The sequence below is a fragment of the Callorhinchus milii genome, unplaced genomic scaffold (assembly GCF_018977255.1).
Source record: "Callorhinchus milii isolate IMCB2004 unplaced genomic scaffold, IMCB_Cmil_1.0 Scaffold1, whole genome shotgun sequence".
NCBI lineage: Eukaryota > Metazoa > Chordata > Chondrichthyes > Chimaeriformes > Callorhinchidae > Callorhinchus > Callorhinchus milii.
In genome coordinates, this window is record NW_024704742.1 from 97,729,638 (window position 1) to 97,753,142 (window position 23,505).

At 40.6% G+C, this 23,505-nt stretch overlaps 1 protein-coding gene across 3 annotated transcripts in view; it reads right to left on the reverse strand.

Annotated features, from left to right (window-relative positions):
• pcsk5b (proprotein convertase subtilisin/kexin type 5b) overlaps positions 1-23,505 on the reverse strand; it is a 201,042-nt gene that overhangs the window by 57,938 nt on the left and 119,599 nt on the right. For 2 of the 3 annotated variants that reach the window (XM_042333710.1, XM_042333712.1), the window contains exons 13-20: positions 15,679-15,815; positions 10,981-11,130; positions 9,137-9,236; positions 7,687-7,880; positions 6,479-6,563; positions 6,278-6,381; positions 4,783-4,912; positions 3,571-3,686 (exon numbers count right to left, since the gene is read on the reverse strand). In XM_042333710.1, the coding sequence (XP_042189644.1) occupies positions 3,571-3,686; positions 4,783-4,912; positions 6,278-6,381; positions 6,479-6,563; positions 7,687-7,880; positions 9,137-9,236; positions 10,981-11,130; positions 15,679-15,815 (1,016 nt within the window). Of the gene's footprint in view, positions 1-4; positions 331-3,570; positions 3,687-4,782; positions 4,913-6,277; positions 6,382-6,478; positions 6,564-7,686; positions 7,881-9,136; positions 9,237-10,980; positions 11,131-15,678; positions 15,816-23,505 lie in introns of those variants that run through there. The other variant, XM_042333715.1, reaches the window with a different exon arrangement.

Sequence of the window (23,505 nt, forward strand, 5' to 3'; positions counted from 1 at the left end):
CCAGAGATCAGGATCAGAGAGAAGAGGTTGAAGTTTGGGGAGATGGGAGCAGAGGGACCAAGTAGGTGATTGTATCAGACAGGGTAGAAGAAGCCAGTTCAAGAAGATGACAGAAGCAATTTTTGGGGGTTCATCAGAAGTAATTGTGTCCAACAGGAAGCAAGTTTTCATATTTCAACAGCAAGTGATTTTTAGTCCATTTTTGGAGGGGGAAAAAAGATCACAGAAAGACATTAGAAAACAGCTTAAACATCATGAAAGTGAATCAGTACCACAGCTGAAAGAACTTTTTAATCACATTAAAGAAAGTAAAATAGGTAAAATAGCAATCTAGAAAAAAAAGGCATAAAATACACAAGCTGAAAAACCTACATTTGCAATTATTGTACAATGGACCAAGAAGTCCACATTACATTTCATTCAATACACTGGTGCTAATTTAATAGATTTGAATGGCTGTTATTTGTATTGCTACAGCTTAAAAGTTTAACTTTTGCCTACACTGACCATACCAGATCCACTAATGTGTGTTAAGATTTTAAACAAAGATTTGTTCTATATAAAAGGGAGCCCTGCATTGTTTAATGTTTAGGATCATTATAGCTTTTACACACAAGTAAAATCCTTTGCCAAGAATTCTGGACCACATGCCATGAACTAATAACAATACAGAATATTTATCTCCCCTTTTCCTTTATAAAGTTAAAAAAAACTGTACATCAGATTATGGTGCCTATAACATCAAAATGCCAGAAAGCACTTCACAGGAAATTATTATTTAATATGGTGACTGTATTCTCCAGCAAATGCAGCAGGCAATTTGCACAAAGCAATGTCCCACAATTGTCAATATATCTTGAGAATTGTTGGCCAGGGCACTGAAATTTCCCTCTCATTTCGAATATTGTCAACTAGGGAAATTGGGGGAAGGAGGAACGAGAAAGAAAAGGGAAGGAATGTAGGTTTCTAAATAAACAGATGTATATTTTTAGCTAAAGTTATGTGGCAAGTTTATAAACTGATCCATGCGGTAGTAACTGGCCATAGGTATGTCATCTTTCTCAGAATGTATTATCTGAAGAGGAAGAATGCCACTGTATAAAGACGTTTGTTGAAATTTAATAGGTTGCAGCACTATTCATATATATTCAGGAGATTTTCAACACTTTAGTGCTCTTTTTATCAACATCAATGTTTCTGGAGAAGGCATATTCTTATATTCTACCATATTCATATTAGGTTGGATAACTAACTAATGCCAAGTAGTTCCTCATTAGACAGACAAAGCAGTGACCATGATTACAGAACAAAGTTCCTGACATATGTGTTAAGTTCCTTAACATGCCATTTATTTTTTGAGACATTGAGACATTTTTTGAGACATTGATGTGTATAAATAGTCTGCTGCATTTCACCTACAAAATATACAGTCACTATACATTAGAGTAAATCCTGTGAAGATCTTTGGGATGTCCTCCTGACGTGAAAGGCACTGTACCAAATGTAAATCCACAGTTTTTTTTAACAACAGACTCTTCATGGGGAAAATATTAGAAGTTCAAAGCTGGAATTCTCCAGGACAGAAGACATTGTCCATCACACTTTGCATAGGATTTTGTCCATGAATGTATGGAAGTTCACATTGGTTTGAAGAAATCTCCAAGTTGAACTTACACAGATGGCTGCAAAAACACTGGCTTTATTATAACCAGAATCTACTACTAAGAAGTTGAAAGTGCAAAACAGCTTCCATGTGTTTATACTAAGTGTGTACAATTGATTATTGAGCAACTACATTATTTCACAGAAAGGTAATTGAAGTTTGATGCGGTATATTTACAGAAGCAGCTTGTAAAGGTTTTTTTAAAAAAATCATTCTTGTACCCCATATCAGAAAGTGACATCTATCTAGAGACAAATGATTCTTTTTCCAACAGTTAGCACAATGAATAAATGCTGATGAGGCTTTATAATCTCTTTAACCACTTGCGTTTAAGGTTAAACATTTCACAATGGTAGGAACATAAATAGGTCATTCGAACCATTAGGCCTGTTCTACCATTTAATTAGACCTTGTTAGATCTCTTTAGCCCGTTTCCTAATCTTTTCTCCCTAATACTCTAACTTCCTAAGTATTAGGCATATCCCTTTTTGACATCCCAATCAAATTTGCATCCACAATAATAATAATCCTCACATCTTCTAGACGTCCCAAAGCGCTTCACAGAATATACTGTAAAGTGAATTGACTGTATATTTGTGGGCGAACGCGGCAGCCAATTGCGCACAGCAATGTTCCACAAACAGTCGTGGATTGAAAATGACCAATTTATTATTGTTTTGATTTTTTTGGAGGGATTATTATTAGGCGTGTGGCAGTGTGTTCCACTTAATTTGTGTGAAGAAATATTTTCTGATCTCAGTTCTAATTTTAACACTGGTCTACTTGTTTTGGATCTCTCACCCAGTAGAGCAGCAGCCTTTATCCAGCTTGGCAATCTGTTCATTCTTAAACACCTCTTTACGTCCGGGGAATATAATAAAAAAAGAGTCAGCCCCTTCATTCCAGTTTTAATCCCAGGTGAAGCATAATGGGCCACTCCCCAGGTTTACTATGTATCCTTCCTAAGGCTGGGCACCCAAAACTGAACACGAAACTCCAAATGACTAATGCTATACATTAGGGATGGCCGACTCGACTATTTTACGCATGTGTAATGCGGTTCGCAAGTTAGCCATCTCTGCTATACATAACTATAGTAGCACTTCTTGCTTTCATATTCCCTATTTATAAAGCTCAGCAGCCCATCAGCCTTTCTAAAGGTAAGATCTTGGGGTGCAGGATGGAGAAAACATTTATTTGCAAATGTCAGGCAGGTTGGCTATTTTATGCCATTGAAGTCAGCTTGTGATTATTTGTATGCACAAACAATAGAAAACAGGAGAGTTCTCTATCAGTGGGGTGAGAAGAAATCAATTTAGTGAACGTTCCTGAGTTTCACAAGTGACATAATGAGCTGAAACCATTCTCCAAACAAAACTTAACAACACTGTATTTTTAATCAATGAGGAAGGGGTGACAGAACAAGTTTTGCTGTGAATTATATTTCCAACTGGTAATTCACAGGACAATATTCTGCGAGGGTAGAGTTACAGTATTGTTACAATGAAAAGAACAGTTTGCCATGTATGGTATTTGCCACATCTCTGTACCAGTTTCTTAATTGGGATTTTTTTTCATACCTGTTTTACATGTACCTCTTCCAACAGTACTAGTAACCAAGAGAAACAACTGTCCAATAGGTGAGCTCGCAACACTTACTGTGTGCAACTTCAATATCAGCTTGCACAAGGAAGGCAACAGGCAGCAGAACAGAACCTGCCCTGTCCAATTAGATAAACTAAATTGAACTTTCAACACACTATTCACTAATATTCTTAAGAGACTTTCAAATAAATAAGTGTTCCTCTCGCCAATATGAATGCTACCTCAGGAGCAAGTCTAACTGTAAAAAGGACTTGCTGTATTCACACAATTTCACATGAAAAACAATGCCCAGGAGTACTCACCATCTTTACAAACGGTGCCAAGCACACAAGCTCCGTCCTCAAGGTTGTATCCACTAGGACAGGTGCTACAGTTCCTCTCTCCATGACCAATACAAGTTGAACAGCTAGGATCACACCTTGAGAAAATAAAACGTACAGATGTTATTTTTAAATCTTAAGGGTGTACCTTTCTATGTAGATACCTAAAAACGTGTAGGTGTACATACGTGGGGAAAAGTACAATAATAATCCTTGCATTTGAGATACAGCCTTATCACGTTGTTGAGACAATAACAAAATGACATTTGTATGGTGCCTTTCACATCGGGAGGATGTCCCAAGGCGCTGGACAGATAGGAGTTTTGGAACCGAGCTTGTATTGGGGAGGGTGGAGGGCAGCGGAAAGCAGGGTGATCGAAAGTATGGTCGAAGAGGAGGGTTTTGAGATGGATCTTGTAGGAGGCAAGGGAGGGGGCAAGATGGTATTATTGGACTGCTCGGCAGAATTCCTAGGCCTTAGCTGATTAAAAATATATTTTTCTATAATCAGAAATGAAGTTCGAGAAGACAATACAATTCATATTGAGTTCATGTTGGCAGAATATTACATGGTGCTGAACAGTCCAGGGTTTGCACCTGAACCAGGGGTGGGGGACGACGATGAGGAGGGTAAAGGGGTGGGGAGAGAGGACCAAAAGCATGGTCAAAGAGGAAGGTCTTGAGACAGACAGTGAAAGAGGCAAGGGAAAGGAGGGGCGAGTCAAAGGGACTCTGTGTTGGAGTTCCAGAGAGTGGGCAGAAACGTTCAAAGCCCAACTCCCAATGATGGGACAGGGGTAAGCTTGATACACATCTCCACTCTTTTCTAAAGTCTCCGGTCAGCATGTGCCAACCATCCTTCCAGTCTTTCCTCCCTCACCTGGCCCAAATTAATCCAATAAATCTACATTTCAGGGATTGGGGAGCAAAGAACCCATAGAATGTCAATAGAATCGATGCACTGCAATGGCTTTGCAAGGTGTCTGGATTTACAGCTACCCTATAAAGCTGGATACACTGCACTTCTAAATGTGCCTCTGGAACTCCATTCACTAATGCCACCTGGCTTAAGGCAAGTTCAATGAAACCTTGTATGAATTCTGCTAAAATTATGAATCTTAGCTTGCAAAGAAACAGTTTTCAGAGGAAATTTACAAATAGTTGAGAGCAGTTCAAAGAATCAGTTCAACTTACCTCCTGCAAGTCTTTTCTGCGTTTTCATATGGCTGATCTAAGAAGTAGCCAACACTGCAGCTCAGTACACATCTCCAATCTTCCATATAAAAAGATGGTGCACACCTTGTACATGACTCCTGGCCTTGGCCTGGAACAACACAGAAACAGAATGAAGGTCACAGTCCAAGAGTTTTGGTAACTAGATGCTTTCCTTCAGCGAACAATGGCTGTGACATGTTCCAACAGTGCCATGAAATGTAATTTGTTGCTGTTGTTAATGCCCAGCAGTTTCTCCGGTATTTTAAATAATTTAAGGAACTGACAGGTCAAATAATGGACAATTCATCGCTCTGGTATAGGGATCATAGACAAAAAGGGTCATAGCATCAAAATCAGATCCACGATGGTTAGAAATTAAGTCAGGAAGCATTTCTTTGTGAAGATGTGGGTTGTTCTGCCTCAGAAGTCTGTAGAAGCAAAATCAATAGGGGATGTTTAAGAGATGGATACACATTTCCTTGGGTAGTAAAGATATTAAGGAGTATGACAAAAGGATGCAGCATTGAAATGAAAAGATCTGCCAAGATCTAATAAACTAGTGGAACAGTCATGATACCTGAATAGTTTCCTGTTCTTATATTCCCAAATTCATAAATCAATCTATAACATATTGATTGGTTTAAAGCCAAACCAGATTTGACAAATTTATTATTATAAATTCGGTTCACATAAGAAACTTTTTGAACCATCATCACCATCGGGAGTTTCTGCACGACTGACAGCAGCAGAAGTTATTTTTAAAAAATCAGCCTAGAAGCAGCTTTTCCAGGATATTGATTGAAGGCACAAATTTTTCCCCTTTCTTCCCAGTATCCATCCATTATATAATATTCCCTTAATTTGATATAGTACTCTGTCAAGTCATCAAAGCATCACAAAGTGGTTCACAGACTGTCGAGATGTCTCAAAGCACTTCACTCTCGCAAATAGGTGCGACAGGTGCAACATGTATTTTGTGGCCTTAGCTCCCCACCCCGCCCCCCCCCCCCCCCACCACCACGCACGCTATACATAAACCAAGAACACATTACAGTATATGCTATTGGCAATTCTCTACATGTTACCATCTATATCCTCCTGGGGGGGCGGTGGGGGGGGGGGGAAGGAGGTGAGCCCAATACGCTCCAGAATTAGGTAAGGGAGTGTACACTCCATTCCAGATGTAGGAAAATTTCCACGGGTAGGTGTGTGTGGAACTCTTATTCTGGATTGGATACTCTGAACTAGTGATAGATTGCCACGTGTTATTCATCTGGCTGACCAAAATTAATAGCACAATGACGCAGTGTCATGATATTACAACATACCCTATGCAATCCATGGTTCTGTATACTACCACCCAAAATAAGTTATTTAATCAAGATATGTGCGCCTTGGAAAATATTGAGCCCCCCATCCCCTCCCCACCCAAAAAGAACTAAAATGTGCTGAGATTCATGGAAGTAAAGATTACCGGCACATGTTGCACAGGAAAAGTGACATCGTTCACAGCCCCTTTTCTGTGAGTTGTAATAGCTCCCATCTGCACAGCTGAAGACGCACTTTGTTCCCTGCAAACTGGAAGACAGGACAATGGTTGCAAGTCACTTCAGAAGCCCCATTTCCCCCAATGTTTCTTTTACAAAAAATGGCACTGAGTACAAGTTCTTCATACCTCATACCCGGCTTGCAGTCTGTACAGAATTGAAATCCATTGCACCTCCGGCAGTTTTCGCTACATCTCCTACATGTATTTCCATCTGGAAAGAGAAAGAAATATGTGATAAGATAAAGTATATTGGGGAAATAGTAATTAGGGGAAGCAGAAAGGGGAAACATATTTAGAAATGACATTTCTGGCTATGTCAAATTGTGAGATTCGCAAATAGCAAATGTTGGATGTGCAGCAGATCAAAATAAGCCATCTCTGAACTCCACTCAAATTCTGATTGAATGCAGATCTCAGTTCTGTGAAGTTTGCACCTCGAACAGAATTCCAGAGTCAGCCACCAAGACAGGTTTGGAATTCCCTATTCACAAAGATTTTTGGTGAATCTTGGATCAAGTTATGAAATAGAATTATTGTTCCACATCAACCATGGTCCTCATATAAAGGTTAAAGGAAGCACCTACATTTCATACAACTAATTTTATGCTCTGATTGTGTTAGGATTTCACACCTTATCGTCAATAACACTTTTAGATCAACAGGGAACAAGAGTTTGTCCATTTCTGCTCCCTGCTAATATGTGTGTGTGTGTGAGAGAGAGACAGAGGGAGGATGGGGGCAGGGGGAGGGAAGAAACAGGCCTTTTGTCACTTGGGATCCACCATCTATAAATCTTAAAACCACATAAAATGTGATTTGTTGATCTCAGTGTTAATTCCCCAATGCAATATTTTAAACTGGAAGTCACAATTAAAGCCACAAATCCAGTTTGGGAAAACTGTATTAAACTTTAGCTGCTCATGTGACTACTGCTAATGTTGAAACTTCAGCCTTTCTGGCCCCACCCTTTAGAACTCCATCCTGCAGTCCCTTCGTCTTGCTCCCTCCCTTGCTTCCTTCAAGGCCTATTTCAAGACCTTTCTCTTTGACTGTACCTTCGGGTACCATCCTATACCATCCTCCCTCCACTCCTCCTGATCCCAACCCCCAGCTTGGGTTCAAATCCTTGCCTGTCCATCCAATGTTCTTCCGATGTCAAAGGCATTACACAAATGTAATTTGTTGTTGATTTTGTTGCCTTCTTTTTTTTGCTTAACTAGAAATTTGACTCAAAAGTTATTTGCAACCACGAGAGAGTTTTTGTGATCATTTCTCCCTCTCTTTCCCCTTCCATAGAGGAAGTACAATGTAGATTAAAAGTTCCCAATACTTACTTTTATCGAGGTAGAAGGACTCTGGGCAATTAGTCACACAGACATTAGTCTCCTCATTCAAGTGGTAGCCATTTTTACAGGAGATACACTGGTCGCTACGGCTCCCTACACAATTCTCACAGATTGACCAGCATTTTTTACACCTTCTTTTCTCATCATCATAAAATCCCCGCGGGCATTCGGGAACACAGGTCCTGCATTCAAAGCAAATGACTTGGGTTAAATTGGATCCTTTACCTCTGCACAAACTTCTTCCCAAGAAGAGCAGAGAGACCGGTGCACATTTTAGCATAAATTAGAACCATACTCTGTTCAACCCATGAAATTACTGTACCTCCGAACCACAGAACAAAATATCCTTCTTGGCGATCCTACTGTACAATACAAAATTACATTTGTAAAGCGCCTTTCACGTCAAGCATCCCAGAGGGGAACGGCAGAAAGGCTGAAGGCCCGACTGCCGATGGTGGGGTGGGCCAGGCAGGGGACATGGAGCAGGCCGGAGCCTGGTGAGTGGAGGGAGGGGATCGGTTGATAAGGGGCCAGCAGGTCGGAGAGGTAGGAGGCGGCAAGGCCATGGAGGGCCTTGAAGATGAGGATGAGAATTTTGAACTCAATCCTCTGAGAGTTGGGGAGCCAGTGGAGCCGGGCAAGGGTGGGTGTGATGGGGTCATGGAGCCTGGTGCAGGAGAGGACACGAATTGCAGAGTTCTGGATGATCTGCAGCTTGTGGAGGGAAGAGTTGGGAAGGCCGACAAGCAAGGTGTTGGCATAGTCGAGCCTGGTTGTAATGAAGGTGTGTATGAGGGTTTCAGCAGCCTGAGGAGTGAGACAATGGCGGAGTTAGGCAATGTTGCAGAGGGGGGGGGGGGGGGGGGAGGCAAAGCAGTCAAGGTAGGGATGTGGGGGGAAAAGGACAGTTGAGGGTCAAATAAGACCCCTAGGTTCTTGACAGGTTTGGTGCGGTGGAGTGGATGCTGATGTTGCCAGTGCCTGAGGTGCAGAGGTGCTGGCGCGAGCCAATGAGGAGAGCCTCGATCTTGCTGACATTCAACTGTAGAAAGTTGGCTCTCATCCAAGACTTGATATCTGACAAGCAGTCTGTCATTACAGCAGTGTTCCTGGGGTTGAGTGTGGAGGCAGAGAGGTAAGAGTTGGGTGTAATCCGCGTATATGTGGATGATGTCACCAAGAGGGAGCAAATACAGGTTGAAGAGGATTGTGTGAATAATATGTGGTGTTCAGGGGGGAAAGGGGTTAATGTAATTCTCAAATACTATAAACTCTTGTTGCACTGGAGAAGACTTCTGCATTGTTCAAACAAAATTACAAATGTGCAGGTGGTAGTATACAGACCCTCGAATAACTCCAATCCCATAATAAGACTACAATTAACCATGTAGGATCTTAAAACTCCAGGTAACAAAACATTCCTTGCAGATGAACCTACCTGGTGTTGTTTTTAAACTTGAGGAAAAAGTGCAAACAATCGATGCAATGCTGAGGTCCAAGTCCATCGCATCCATTAATACATTCAGGATCACAGGATCCTAAAGGACGAAGGGTGATATTTTAGATTACTTTCTCTCACTTACTAAGAAAAGTGCCATTTCCTGATAAACTCTTAATGCAGAAGCTGTGAACGAATACCAGCAGCAAACAGCTTTCAGTCACTTGGATGACACTAACATTCTGGCAGTGAAAGTGAAGTTTAATTTGCATTTACAGCACAGAGAGTTTCTTCAGCTTTTTGATATGAAAGAAGAAAAACATAAGACGACATCCACTCAATGTGCCTACAGAAGCTAGAATTGGAAACTAGCCAGAGCAGAGCTTGCAAACGGATTATGCTTTGATGAACTTAAAAGCAAAGATAATAAATGTAATAAAATGACAGTCTTACATCACAGCAAAGAAAGACATCGTTATGGGATGGAAATCTTGGTTGCAATCTGCAACAGCTTTCTAGTGAAGAATTACTTTAACTCCTTTCCTCCTGAACACCACATATGATTCAGACAATCTGGAGCACATAATTACTAGCCCTCTCAGGGATGAAACATGATCGACATATTTAGTAGTAGATGTGATCAGTCTTTTCGAAGAGAAGAGACATGATGCCAAGTACGCCATAGAGAGACAATGGCTTCCTCCCCATTGACATGACCGGAGATGCATTCAGGTCGAGCTCTTGGTAAATCAATGCAATGAACTTCTAAAATGTGATTATACTAGACAAGATCATACAAGACCACCAACATGCAAGACTTGCTAGTTTAGAGAACCCAATAAATCATTTAATATTGAGAAAGAGATTTATTAGCAAGACATACATGCAACTCCTTAGAAAGAGATCCCATTGGGCACACACACAAAAGCTATATTTTTTTAAAAAAAGGATTACGACGAGTTATGTCAATTTCAATATCCTTCTACGTGCATTAGTTAAGAGTCCTGCAATTAAAATTGCTCAAAAGGCTACGGTTGAACTGTCAACATCACTTCAAAAATCTGAATATATGGTTTGCACATCCATCATTGCAATTTTCCATTGTATCATTAACCTTTTATGATTTCAAGTTTCATTTCTAAAACAATTGCTAGTGTGCAATTGTTTTAGAGCTTTTTTAGGCAGAAAATCAATGTCTGGTTTGAATGAAGGAGGACATGGTAAATTCAGCACACGTTTGATGTCATCTGTCAGTAATCCATTTGTTTTAAGTTACCTTTCAATTTGATACTTTCAGAGGTTATTGGTTGTATGATGTAATGTTTCAACACAATTTCCTTCAGCTCTGGAGCTGGCGTGGCGTGCCAAATCAGCCCAAATCAATGAGATGGGGGAAAAAAAGGCTATTCTATGAGCTGTCTATAAGGGTCGTACAAAATTGGGTTTGAAAACAATTACAACAGAGTTTCTAGTGGTCATGAACTTATAGCATTCACCATCATTATCTGATGATTTCTCTAATACAATTGAATTGTTTGGAATTTTGATTGCTCCTCTTAGCTTCCTGCTCATATTCCACCAACTTAGCTCACTACATCAACACCATCTTCCTTACATTGGGAGGATAATGGTTGAGCCCACCAGCTGGATAGGAATCATATATGAGCATTCTCCATTGAACGGAAATATTTTCTCCTATGTTCTAGTTAACTTAGAAAAACTGACAAAGCTTAGTCTCTTGGGCAATTTAGTGGATGTTCCCTTTAGTAGGGGAGGCAGGAGTAGTCTCTCGTCCTTGCATTAGTCATTATTATACACGTTGCCCACGGCACACTTCCTCTTACCAGTAAATTCATCCTGAAAGCCCTCCGAGGGTTCATCTACTGGGCTAGATCGCACTCGATCCACTTTTGGTGTATCAAATGGTGTGTACGAAGAGGAATATGGATGGACAGATGTACCATAAAGTACCAGAGAAAATTCCTTCAGTTTTCCTTTAAAATAAAAAAGAGATGGTTATTGAAGAGAACTACAATCATATCAAAACAGCATTGTTGTATATAATAAATGCATTAAATTGCTGAAAGCATTCACCATTAACATCTTATAAACCTCACTTGGTCGATAAAGAAAGAACAGAAATTAATGGATTAGGTAATTTGCAGGGATTTAATTTTTCAATTGAAATTATGCTCCACATACTTGTTGGTGGGTTCATCTTCCCATTTACAACAGGTGAGGAATGCATGAAGGAGAATAGGGCCCCTCCCCATTAGATCAATGGATTACACTTGAATGAAATAGAGAATCAGAGCCTTTAGCACAGGTTAACTAAACTAGCTCAGTGGTGGACAAAATAAAAGATTCTTGATTGAGTAGTTCTTGATTTATGGCATAAATCTCTTCTATTTTGTTATTTCTATGATTATTTAGTTGGCCAACCCAAAAGCTTGGTCATCGCTGCTCTAGATAGAGCTGTCCTGAATTACATGTTAGCTTTTTACCCCTAGAAATGCCAATATCCAGGTGAATTGTTAGATACAAAATAGCAAGTTATAAGGGAGCTTGATATGTAGAAGCACATCATAAAAAGATTATTATGTGAATCCAAGATTATTGCCTAACATATTGGCTGAAAATAAGCAGGCCTGGAATGAATACCACATTCTAATGAATTTTGGAAGAAATTATCCAGGAAATTCTGCCTCAGGGAATGCGATTAGACCTGTCCATACACTTGATGCAATGCTGCAGTTTTGCAGCAGGTGTGCCCTGAACTAATTAAACCTTGGAAGACTTAACCCATTCACACGTTTATTAATTTCCTTGTTCTCACATTTGATGCATATATACCTGCTGACTCCTTTCCAGTCTATTCTGTATCTACTTTGGTACTGAAGGGATGATGAGGTTAACCAGCAGCCCCTCCATTTCTGGCACAGAAAAGCTTAAATAGTCTTGTATTCCCTCTAGACTGCTCCAATCATGATGAAACTTTTCTAAAACATACTGCCAAGTTAAATAAAAGTGCCAGTCAGGGAACGGCAGCTCACGCAGTCTTGGGATATAACATGAATTTCTTTCACGAACATTCACGAAAGCTGTTCCACTGAGATCAGAGATTGGAGACGAGTTGTGACATGGTGGCATGATGGACATGGGTTTCCCTACAACTTGACATTGCATTGTGAAACTTTATTTTATGAATATTGTTGCTCTTATTTAACCTTCATATTTTGCATTTCAAAGCTTAATGCACCATTTGCACGTATGGACCATATAATAATCCACTAAAGCCTGATTGAGGAGCCTGGATTAGTTCCATAAATGAACCAAAAAACTGCCACATTTTAATGATAGTGGCAATCTCATTTCTAACCTCAAGAGATTCTCCCAAGTTGCTGACCAAATCTAAAATTGGGTTTGTAAAAGGGCTTGATCAGGAGAAATGACAATATAAATGTCACAAGCAATCTTGAAAAAAGGGCTAAGAGGCATATAACAAATATCACACATGAAATGCCGTGTATGTCACATCAACCTACAAGACCTTGGCTCTGAGCCAATCTCAGGTCAGAGCAGAGATTTCACAAGTCAGAATGATCAACATGAGATTCCCTGCTTGAGAGACGTCATGACCTGATATACGTTTCCCAGCGTTTGTACCCTTTATCCAGTGTTTTTTGTACTCAAGCCTTTGCCAACCTCGTTGATTTTTCTATTCTAGTAATTAGTACAGCAATACAACAATTGAATATAGCATCCTTCACATAGGGCAATACCTCAAAGCTCTTTACAGAGAACTCTGCCAAACATCAAGCCAGTGGGGGTTGGAGAAGAATAACGGATAGTGACCATGAATCATGGTCAAAGTGCAAGTACATTACTGCTTACATCAGCTACCACTTATAGTCTCTGACTGAGCATATATAAATGGTGCAACTATTCAGTCTTATCCTTGCCCTCCTGTAAGAAATGTCTGGATCGATACATGTTTTCTTGACTGAAGAAAGCTGCTTTAAAAATGCCCACTAAAGAAGGGGACCTGGAAGGATTTATTGCAGAAATTCAGAAACAGGGACAATGAATTTAACTACATTGATATAAAATGACCAAAAGTACACTATTGTAGCAAAAGTGTTGACATATAATCAAAACGGGAACAACAATCCTCCTCTATATACCACTGCACTAAACGTCCCAAAGATGTCCACAGCATAACGACACACTTTCAGCACTTCCTGAATTGCATATCCCATCTCCTCTAGCCTTGCTCTTTGGCCTGTACCCTCCACGCTACTGTTTGTACCTCATTCCCATCATCAATGATCAAGCCTTCAACCAGTATTGCAAAGTTCCTATTCAGCCTTCTAAAGTGCTTTGAGACATTGTCATTGTTGTTAAAAAATTCCGACAAGTTTTATGTTGCATTTTAGAGTATCCAGAATTTAGAAATTCTTAAACAGCTTAAATTTTGAAGTTGGTTTTCTGTAAGTTCTTTTAATTTTCTCCCCAAATCCATTTGCCTTGCACCTTCTTTCGCTTCTACAGTATTAGAACTGAATGGTACTGAACTATGCTACTATCCTAAATGAATTAAAAAAAGGTTACAGTGAGGTTTCAGAAGTTCACCCACACACCCGTGGCATTGAGATCTCCTCCAACTAAGCAGGAAATTACACTCAACTCAGTCCTACAATGCTGAATTGCTGTCCATGCGATTTGGAAACACAACACAGAAGAAATCTCATTTCACAGCCTCAGAAATAATTGGAAATGAATTACCATTGTAAGGTTCACTTTTTCTAGGTCAATTTTTGAATCAGTTTAAAGAAAACGAAATGCATTGGTGAGATGTTAATATTACAGCAAGTGTTTCAGCATCTACTGATAATGTTACTGAAAGAAGCCTAAAGAAATATTTTGAAAGCATGTTTTTGTTAATAGCCACAAGTGTTGAAAAGAATGATTTGAACTTAAAATCATTTTACACTTATTGGGGTTGAAAAACCAGTGCATTGCGAAGGAATTTACAAATAGCAACTCAGTGTTACTAAAAAGATATTCTGCCAATAGCAAACAGTTTGTCACGGTTGACTCTTCGCTCTGAATCGCTGAAAGAAAATTGCGGAGTTTCTAAGTCAACCGTGATGTGCTGCTGGTTATCACTTTTCAAACCCTCTGACAATACTGGTGAAGTGCAAACTGCCCAAGCAACTCTCACTTATCTTCTTCCAGCAGTTATAAGTATATTTTTCAGCCAAAAACATGCCAAAAAAAAATCACCAAATTGGGACTAAAATTGGTGGATGATTAAAGTATTTATAACTCAGAGAGATGTCAAGAACGCATCTCGAAATACATCATGAATAATTGAAAAGTGAAGCCTAATGATTGCTTGAAATGATAAGTGTTCAATGCAATTACTGCCTCTCAGTCACTTTGTTTCTCACATTTATTTTACAGCTAAAAGGCCCAATCTTTAACAATGTAAAGCAAGGATTACATGAAGAACCAATAGTAATTTGGGGCTACGATTTGTTGTGTATTCATACCGTCCAGTGAGTTTGTTTATTGTCATTTCACCAGAAATCTAGCCTAGACTTATAGACTGAAAGGCTGGTTTCTACTGCCTGTAATACTTTTGAGTAATAAAACTTTGGGGAGTTTTAATAAAATAATATATAATCTGTTATTTTCTCACAGAGATTCATTCAAATCAGGGATGTAAGAAATGAAAATATCACATTACAGGGAGTGGGGTGCATGGGCTGTTTTTCTGAGGTTGTGTGCTGGTTCTGTCACACCAACCAAGGGTAGTTTTTGCTTTTCATGTCTGACCTTGGAGTGCTCAATGCAGGCAGGTGTAAAAAATGGAGGTCTTCTCACTACTCAAAAAGAAAATCACTGCAGAATGGATTTATATGGGCAAAAGTAAATTTAAGCAAAACAATAACACTTTTTTTTATCGTCTATTGTTACTTGTGGATGTTTTCAAGCACACGTCCAAAAGCCAAGCATTGTTCAGCTGAGCTTGACAGTAACACTTCATTTTATGGATCAAAAGATAATGGAACACATCATTTATGAAAATTTAAGCCGCAGTCAAGCACATCTGAAGCCAAGCCATAAGGCATGATTTTAAAAAAAGGTTGGGTGTTGAAACAGGGACAGTCTGTACTTTCGGTATAACATTTCTCAAACAATTTTCAACTCAAGCCATGTAAGGTTTCAATTTAAAAAAACTAAGGGGTGATAGAAGATGAACTTATTACATATCGTAAAGCAATATACACGATGCAAGTTGCTTACCAAAGATTACAATTCATTTTATTTCTTTTGTTACGTAGCCATGCTGAAAAAATTCTTGGAACTTACAGAAAATCATAAAATGTTTCTTTCAAGAAATCTCTCCAACTGAGAAGTGCAACACTAGCTAATCCAACACAAAATCTGTTAGTGTATCTTTTGATGGACATAGTTTTACCACTGAACACAAGAGGTTGAAAACCTAACATTTCACAAGAGATTATTGCAAATACCTGGTGTCTTGAAGTTCCGAAGCTGGGACGGACTGTCATGGATTTCAAGGACCCAGTCACCAACTGCCTTTTCACCCCACGAATGAGTAGTCATGAATTCCCAGCTTTTAAAGCCTTCCATAGAATGATCGAACAACCTGGAATGGCAACATGGAAGAGACGGTCAAGAATGGCACATAAGGGAGTACTTTCATTTTCACACACGTATAAACTGGATTAAATACCACATGCAACTCCTACACTTTGTAGCCATTAGTGCAGAAGAAGCATAATCCTTCTACAGGGGATTTGATGATATAGCAGAATTTAAAACAGCTTTAAAACATTTAGGCATTGAGTTCAAAAGTTGGAATTCTGGGCAAATCTTTGAAAGCGACAAAGAATAAATCCTGGAGTCAACAGAAGCCGATAGCAGAAGATATCATGCCCCAGTGACTTCTAAGTCCTGCTGATGAGCAATGCTGGTTGTTCAGTCATCAACAGTACCTTAGAGTACTTTGAACTTGGCTTGCTCAGGAACCAGACTACAAGTGAGCCAGCCACAATGGATCAACTTGATTCTGAAATTCAGCCCCAAAGAGACCCCAGTTACCTCCCACCTTCTTCCCCTGAAGGATTCCAGTATTGAACACTACATAAAGTATCTGCACTTATAAAGAAATTGCAATGACCTCTGATGATCAAAGGTGAAGGAGCTGTGTAGGTCATAGTAATGGGTGTCAGGTGCTGTACTTAAATTCGTCACACACTTAACATTCCTTTGACCCGCCCAGAACATTCCAACTTCCTGTCATGTTGTCGTGAACAGAGCGGATAGTATCCAGCACATTGAAATCTGAAGAGCTATTATGCGAAAAACAAAACAGCCATAAATCAGGCCCACACAATCCCGTCTGAAAGTTGACCCAGGCGGTGTGAGCAGCCTCAATTCAAAGCTGCAACAGTTAATTATGGCCCAAGCACACTGAAGCACATTAAAGCAATCATTTCCCAAATGACCTACTTATTTCAGGGATTTCTTTTTGCAACCTAGAAAGTTATGACTTGCGCACAAAACTGATAAGTGATGTGAAGCAAGGGAACAATTATTGCAATGAATGCAGTTATGGAGGTCACACTGACCATTAAACAAATGCTGACCTCCAAGGCACCCAGTGGTGCAGGCCATGATAATTTACTACAGAAATCCAAATATAAAAGATTCGAAGTTAGAGATTCAATATGGACACAATTAGAATAAATACATTGAGAAGGGACAAAATCTATTTTTAACAGCAAAACAGTCTTTAGAAACTATCTGCATAAATCCATAGTTATTCTGTTCCTAAGCAATTTCAAGTCCATTGAAGGCATGATTGAAATCATCTGGTTATGTTGAAACAGTGAACGAGTGGTACTTTGGCCTTCGATAAACCATTAAATCTAAGCACCACCATAAACAGCTTTGTAACAGCCGTTCTTAATTATTATGATTGGGTTTCAAAGTACAATGATAGCAATGAGTTAGCTGTCATCAGTAATATGGAATCACCAGATACCCAGGTTTGTGAATGGCTTTCAGATTTCAAGAGGACGGTGCTAGCCTCTCTGTAACCCTTCCTTGCACTGGATTTAGTTATTTTGAACTGCCTTGTAATAGCCAAATTCGTAACATTCTAGACTTCAATCATGTTACATTTCTTAGGGGTCAGTCGGGTGTCTGACACAAGCGGAAATCCATCACCATGCTTAAGAGTTCCTAAACCAAGCTGAGATTTCCATGCATCCCACCTACACATGGAAATCCCAGAGATAGATTGTTGTAATGGTATGCGCACAGTCTCCCTGGTTACCTAATTCTGGAAAGTATGAGGCGTAGGTTGAAAAGAGCCAAGGTTTGGGGACCCCAGAGTGTATGTTGGGATACTGCTGGAGTCTAATCAGCTGAAACCACATAGGTTGCCATTGATAATGCTGTCTGGGAAGCTTTCCCACTGCTTGTCCAGCTAGGACCATCCTACCCATTAGGGCTTTTACGTATGTTCCTGTAGATAGAGAAACTATCTCCTTAAGTGAGGGAATCCAGAACAAGGGGTTATAATCATAAACTAAGAGCTAGGCCAGTTAGAAGTGAAACCAGAAAGCAATTTTTTCACATAAATAGTTGTGGAAATCTGGAATTCTCTCCCTCAAATGGCTGTGAAAATAGGACAATTAGGACTTAATACTCTGATGGATAATATAATGATAATAAAGTCAGATTACCAAATAATCATTTGTTTTAGCCATTTGACTTTCCTGTTTATCATTATCTTGATGTCTCTGCAGTAAGGTTTTGATCTGAACCCAGCATTTACTGATCTTTGTAAAACCTGTTGTTCCTTCAGATGGACTGGCTGGTGTTTGATATCTGGGTGTGTACCCCTTTCTTTGATACCGTTCACTCAAAAGACCACTGCGACCAAGCGACAGAGGGAAGAGGCTACGCCTTCTTGTGGCTTACAAGCCTCCCAAAAATTCCCTCTCCCTGCTCCACCCCACTGGTGACTTGTTTGGATGAATTATTGCTTTACAAGCCACAAAAGCAAGTGGACCAGGTTCGATTTCCAGGCAGGGGAAAACCTTTGACAAGATTCCTTATACCACACGCATGTTTACCAAGCCGCAAATAGGTACCCGGTTGTTAGTCAATTGGCAGATCGCTTTCTGGGAGTAATAATCCCTTCAAAATAAATAAATAAATAGTTAAATAGTTTGATCACTCATTCCTCGACTATTTGTGGGATACTGTTGTGTGCAATTGGTTGACTTCAAAAACAAATGCACTATACTATTAGCATTTGATATAGCACCTATAATGGCCGACGTGACTATTTTACGCATGGTTAATGCTGCCTGCATACGGCCCCTGGGTCTTAAATTGGTAATCCCTATCTGGAGGATTGCTGACCATGATATTCGGAGGAACTCCTTTCTCTTTTTGAATAGTGCCTGGACAGGCAGACATTAACATTTTACCAAAGGGCGTCTCCCCAATTTCTCCAGAGTTGCATTGGAGCTCAAAGTCCTGATGTGGGGCTTGAACTCACAATCTTGGGACGTAGAGGTGAGCGCACTACAAACAGAGTCAGGCTGACAACTGGTACAAATCAACCTACAATTGATAAAACAGGGTCTGAAAATAACATTAGATGCAAGAGTCTGCACTGTCAGGAGAGGGAAACAAAATAGGCAGAAAGCTGAGAAGACAGGAGAAAAATAAAGGTCTTTATGAAGACGTCCAGTGCCAACAGAACTCTTCATCCAAACTAAGAACTACAGTTACAATCTAATCGAAAATCAGAAGCCTGATCTTATTTGAGTCTCAATTTTCTCACTTGAATAGCTGCGGCACTACACATCTTATCATGCAACATGTTTACACACATTTCATTACAATAGCTTATCCTAGGGTAAAATTTCCTCTGACGGCTTATCTCTCACCAACTACACTGGTCTTTCTGCATTTTGTCGTAAACTCAAATTGCTCCTCTGGTCTACTTCCAGCATCATTGCCTCCACCCTCCCTGAGCCCAAACCCCCCACCTCGGGTCCTAATTCCTGACTGTTTGGCGCCTTGGGACGTCCTCCAGACATGAAAGGCACTCTACAAATGCAATTTTGTATTGTATTGACATAATCAAACAGGATTTTGATGAGCTTCAGGCCATTTACAAGGACCACAATAAGTGGAACACTCTGTACTATCTAATGTGAGTCTGCACAGCCCAAACTGCAATATCCAGTTCTGCAGTTAGACACTGCAGGCTTGGGACTCCCTGAATTGGGGTATTGAAGTGCAAGTGATCATTGTATGTCAAAGTAATTGGAGTGTAGTACTTCAGCAAGACTAATTTCACCACAGTAGTGGCCTTTTGTTTGCACTGCACCTGCAGACAGTAGATAAAACTCTCCTCCAAACAGCTGTTCTCTCTCAGGAATAGCTTCAGCCGTTCTTCAGCAAGCAGAAAGAACATAGAGGAAATCCAGACAAGCTAAACAGACTATCAAAGCTTTCAGTCCAGTTTCCAGAGTCCAATTGCCATGGAAAAACACACCCTCGTTTGAACTAATCTAGGACAGCCTTTTAGAATCCTTTCGTCGAAACATGTGTTAAGATGAATATAATCTTTTTCCCCAGCACGCAGTAATACGATATAAATTATTCTCTCTCTAATAACTTATGTTAACGATGTGGAGCTTGTCTAAAGCAATTTCATATTAGTAGTCACACTTTATAAAGATTTCTCTTCTAAAAAAAAAGCAAATGGTTCCAGTTTGTAGAAGTAAATCACTATTGTAATATTGTAATACTAAACACATTTCAACTGCAAATCTCATGACTTTATACTTAATGCAAAAATATTAGGCCAAAAATTCCTTTCTGCTATTGGCATAAAAAATGAGGAGTTTATGTAAGGAGGGGAGGGAATATTGGGAATTCATGCTTCTCTAAAATCATTTTAAAGTTTTGCACATCACAGCTGCCGATTAAGCACTTTATGCAGTTAAATATACTAACTTTACAAATGATAATTTTCTAAAATGTAGCTTATGGCCCAGGAATATTTTATAAAAGTTTCAAATTATTCGGCACTTGCAATTCCTATGTTGAGTGTCATATACAGATTGAACAAGTGGTGCAGCTATGTTAATAATTCCTCAAGCAGGATGGAAATTCCATGCTCAACTATTTGTAGATATTCTTTGCCACTTTTCATCCATCAGTCACTGCAAGAATCAGGATGAAGCTCACTTTCAAAAGCAGACATGCTGCCAGTTATGCGTTGCCTTTACATATAATAATAAATAATAATAATAATCCTTGCATTTGATATAGCGCTTTTCACGTCTTCTAGACCTCTCAAAGCGCTTCACAGAATATGCTGTAAAGTGAATTGACTGTATATTTGTGGGCGAAACGCAGCAGCCAATTACACACAGCAGTGTCCCACAAACAGTCGTGGATTGAAAATGACCAACTTATTATTGTTTTCGAGGGATTATTATTAGACATGTGGAGTAAGGAAACTTGCCCATGGTTTCGCCCTGCCTGGAATTGAACCCAGGTGTCTCACTTGCAAAGCAAACAAAGCAAGTCCACCATCTCAACAATAAACTTGCAAACACACACACGCACAGGGGTAGATTTGGCAAGATTTCTAAACTTAACTAATTTGATCCTGTTGTTAATTATTGCTACAGTTAGCAGTGATTAGTAGATTCTGACGGAAGAGGGTTGGGGGGGTGGGGGGGAGTTGTGGAAGAGGTCCCAGGCATCAAAAAAAATATTTGTTTATGTTTACAACTTGGCTGATAAAATATTTTTACGTTTTAAGTTAGGAAGAAGGAAAGACGTTTGTATATATTTTTTGGGGGGGTGGGGTGGTGAATGATTGGAAGGTTGTAGGTGAGGCAGAGGTGATATCGCACAATAATTTCTTCATGTTAGATAATACTAGTTACCCTTGCGTTTGATACAGCTCCTTATCTCATTGTCGAGACGTCTCAAAGTGCTTCACGGGATACACTGTAAAGTGTAGTGACTGTGTATATTTTGTGGGCGAAACGCAGCAGCCAATTGCGCCCAGCAGCGTCCCCACAAACAGTCGTGGGTTGAATGACCAAATTATTATTATTTATGTATATTTGGTGGGATTATTCTCTCCCAAAAAATATGGTGACTCAATCCAGGATATGGGACGGTGTTGTCCGCAACTGGTTGCCGGGTCTCGTCCACAAATCCAGTCAATCCACTTTACAGTGTAATAATTGCTTTGAGACGTCTCAATGGCGTCGTTGGGCGCTATATCAAATGCAAGGAGGTGGGAGCATGAGTGAGGGGAGGGAAGGGGAAGAGCAAGTTGAGGGCTGGAGGTCCGGAGAGTGGGCAGACTGGCTGAAATTTCGCTTGTTGGTAGGGGGGCTTACTCCACGGCACTCACTGCTGACAGCAACCCCGCCCGATCTGGCTCATCGGCAAGACCCGGAAGGGCCGACCAGTCACTGGGGGCAGGGAATCCTCCCTCTCAGCTCCTGTTAACCCTGCTGCCAAAGCCCCAGCTAACTAACTAACTAACTAACCAACCAGGAGGGTGGTCCTAGCTGGACAAGCAGCTGGAAAGCTTGGCCCGACAGCGCTCTCTCTCTCTCTCCCACGCTCTCTCATTGGCCAAGCTATGTGTGGGTTTAGCTGGTTAGAGTCCAGCAGTTACCCCCAACCTACACTCAGGGATCCCCTCCACACAAGTCTTGGCTCTCGCCAGCCAACCTGCGCTGAATACTCCGGAATTAGGTAAGCAGGGGGCATCCCTCCAGGGAGAGAGAGCATTACATTCTGACAATCTATCTCTGGGAATTTCCGTGCGTAGATGGGAGGCCAGGAATTCTCAGCCGGGTTTGGAGACTCTTAAGCAACGGTGATGGGTTTCTGCATGTGTCAGACTGATCCCCCCACAAAATGGATCTGTTGGGATACCCAAGGGAGTCCTGTAGCTCAGGGGTTAGAGCACTTGCCTTGCAAGCGAGACACCTGGGTTCAATTCCAGGCAGGGCGAAACATTGGGCAAGTTTCCTTACTCTACACGCCTGATAATAATCCCTCCAAAACAAAACAATAATAAATTGGTCACTTCAATCCACAACTGTTTGTGGGACACTGCTGTGCGCAATTGGCTGCCGTGTTTCGTCCACAAATATACAGTCAATTCACTTTACAGTATATTCTGTGAGGCGCTTTGAGAAGTCTAGAAGACGTGAAAAGCACTATATCAAATGCAAGGATTATTATTATTATTAGATTCACACTAATCTGCCATAATACACCAATCGGCCACTAGTGGCAGTGCGTCACTCCTAACTGCTTCAATGACCCACTGTGTAAAGCAGTTGACTTAAATACCACCTCACATGAGCAGTGAGACAAATGGGCTGACTTGTATGCGGCACTGTGGGAGAAATAGTTCACACTGTCTCAAGTGTTGCAGAACGCTGGTATCCACACTTAAAATAACAACAACTAATCAATGCTTCTCTCCCTCCCCCCCATCCCACCTGAAACCCTTCACAGCTAACCAAGCATTGATCTTCAGACCTACACCTTGGGAATGCTGGTTAGTGGAACTATGGTTGATACAACTTTTTCTGTTCAGTATAGTTGATATGTGCCTACTGGGATTACAATGAAGTGACCGGTGAGCCACAATTTACCCATCGCTTCTCACCATTTCGAAGACTGTTGGCCAGCACAATGGGAGAAATTCCCTTTACTTTTCGAATACTGCCACGGGATCTTTAACATCCACCAGAATAGGCCGATGGGACCTCAGTTTAATGTCTCATTCAGAGGATGACATCTCCTACAATACAGCACATGCATACAGCATTGAAGTGTCAGTTTGCACTATAAGTGTTCTAAATCTGACGTAGGGTTTGAGCGCACAACCTTCTGACTCAGAGGTGAGACTGCTACCAACCGAGTCAGACTGAGCCAGCAAAATGAAACCAATACTCAAGTCTTTTCTGTTCAACCTGTTCTGCCCTCCTCCATCTGCTTTACCCACCCACCCCACCATTGGTGGGAGAGCCTTTAGCCACTCTGCCCCCAACCTCTGGAATTCCATCCCCCAATCACTCCGCCTCGCCCCCGCCTCAGCTTCCTTCAAGACCCTCCTCTTTGATCATGCGATCGGCCACCCCTCTTCCCCTCCCCTCTCCCCCCCGACCCTAGCTCGGGTCTGAAATGTTGCACACTACCCAGCGCCTTCGGACGTCCTCCCGACGTGAAAGTCCTCTACAAATGTAATCTTG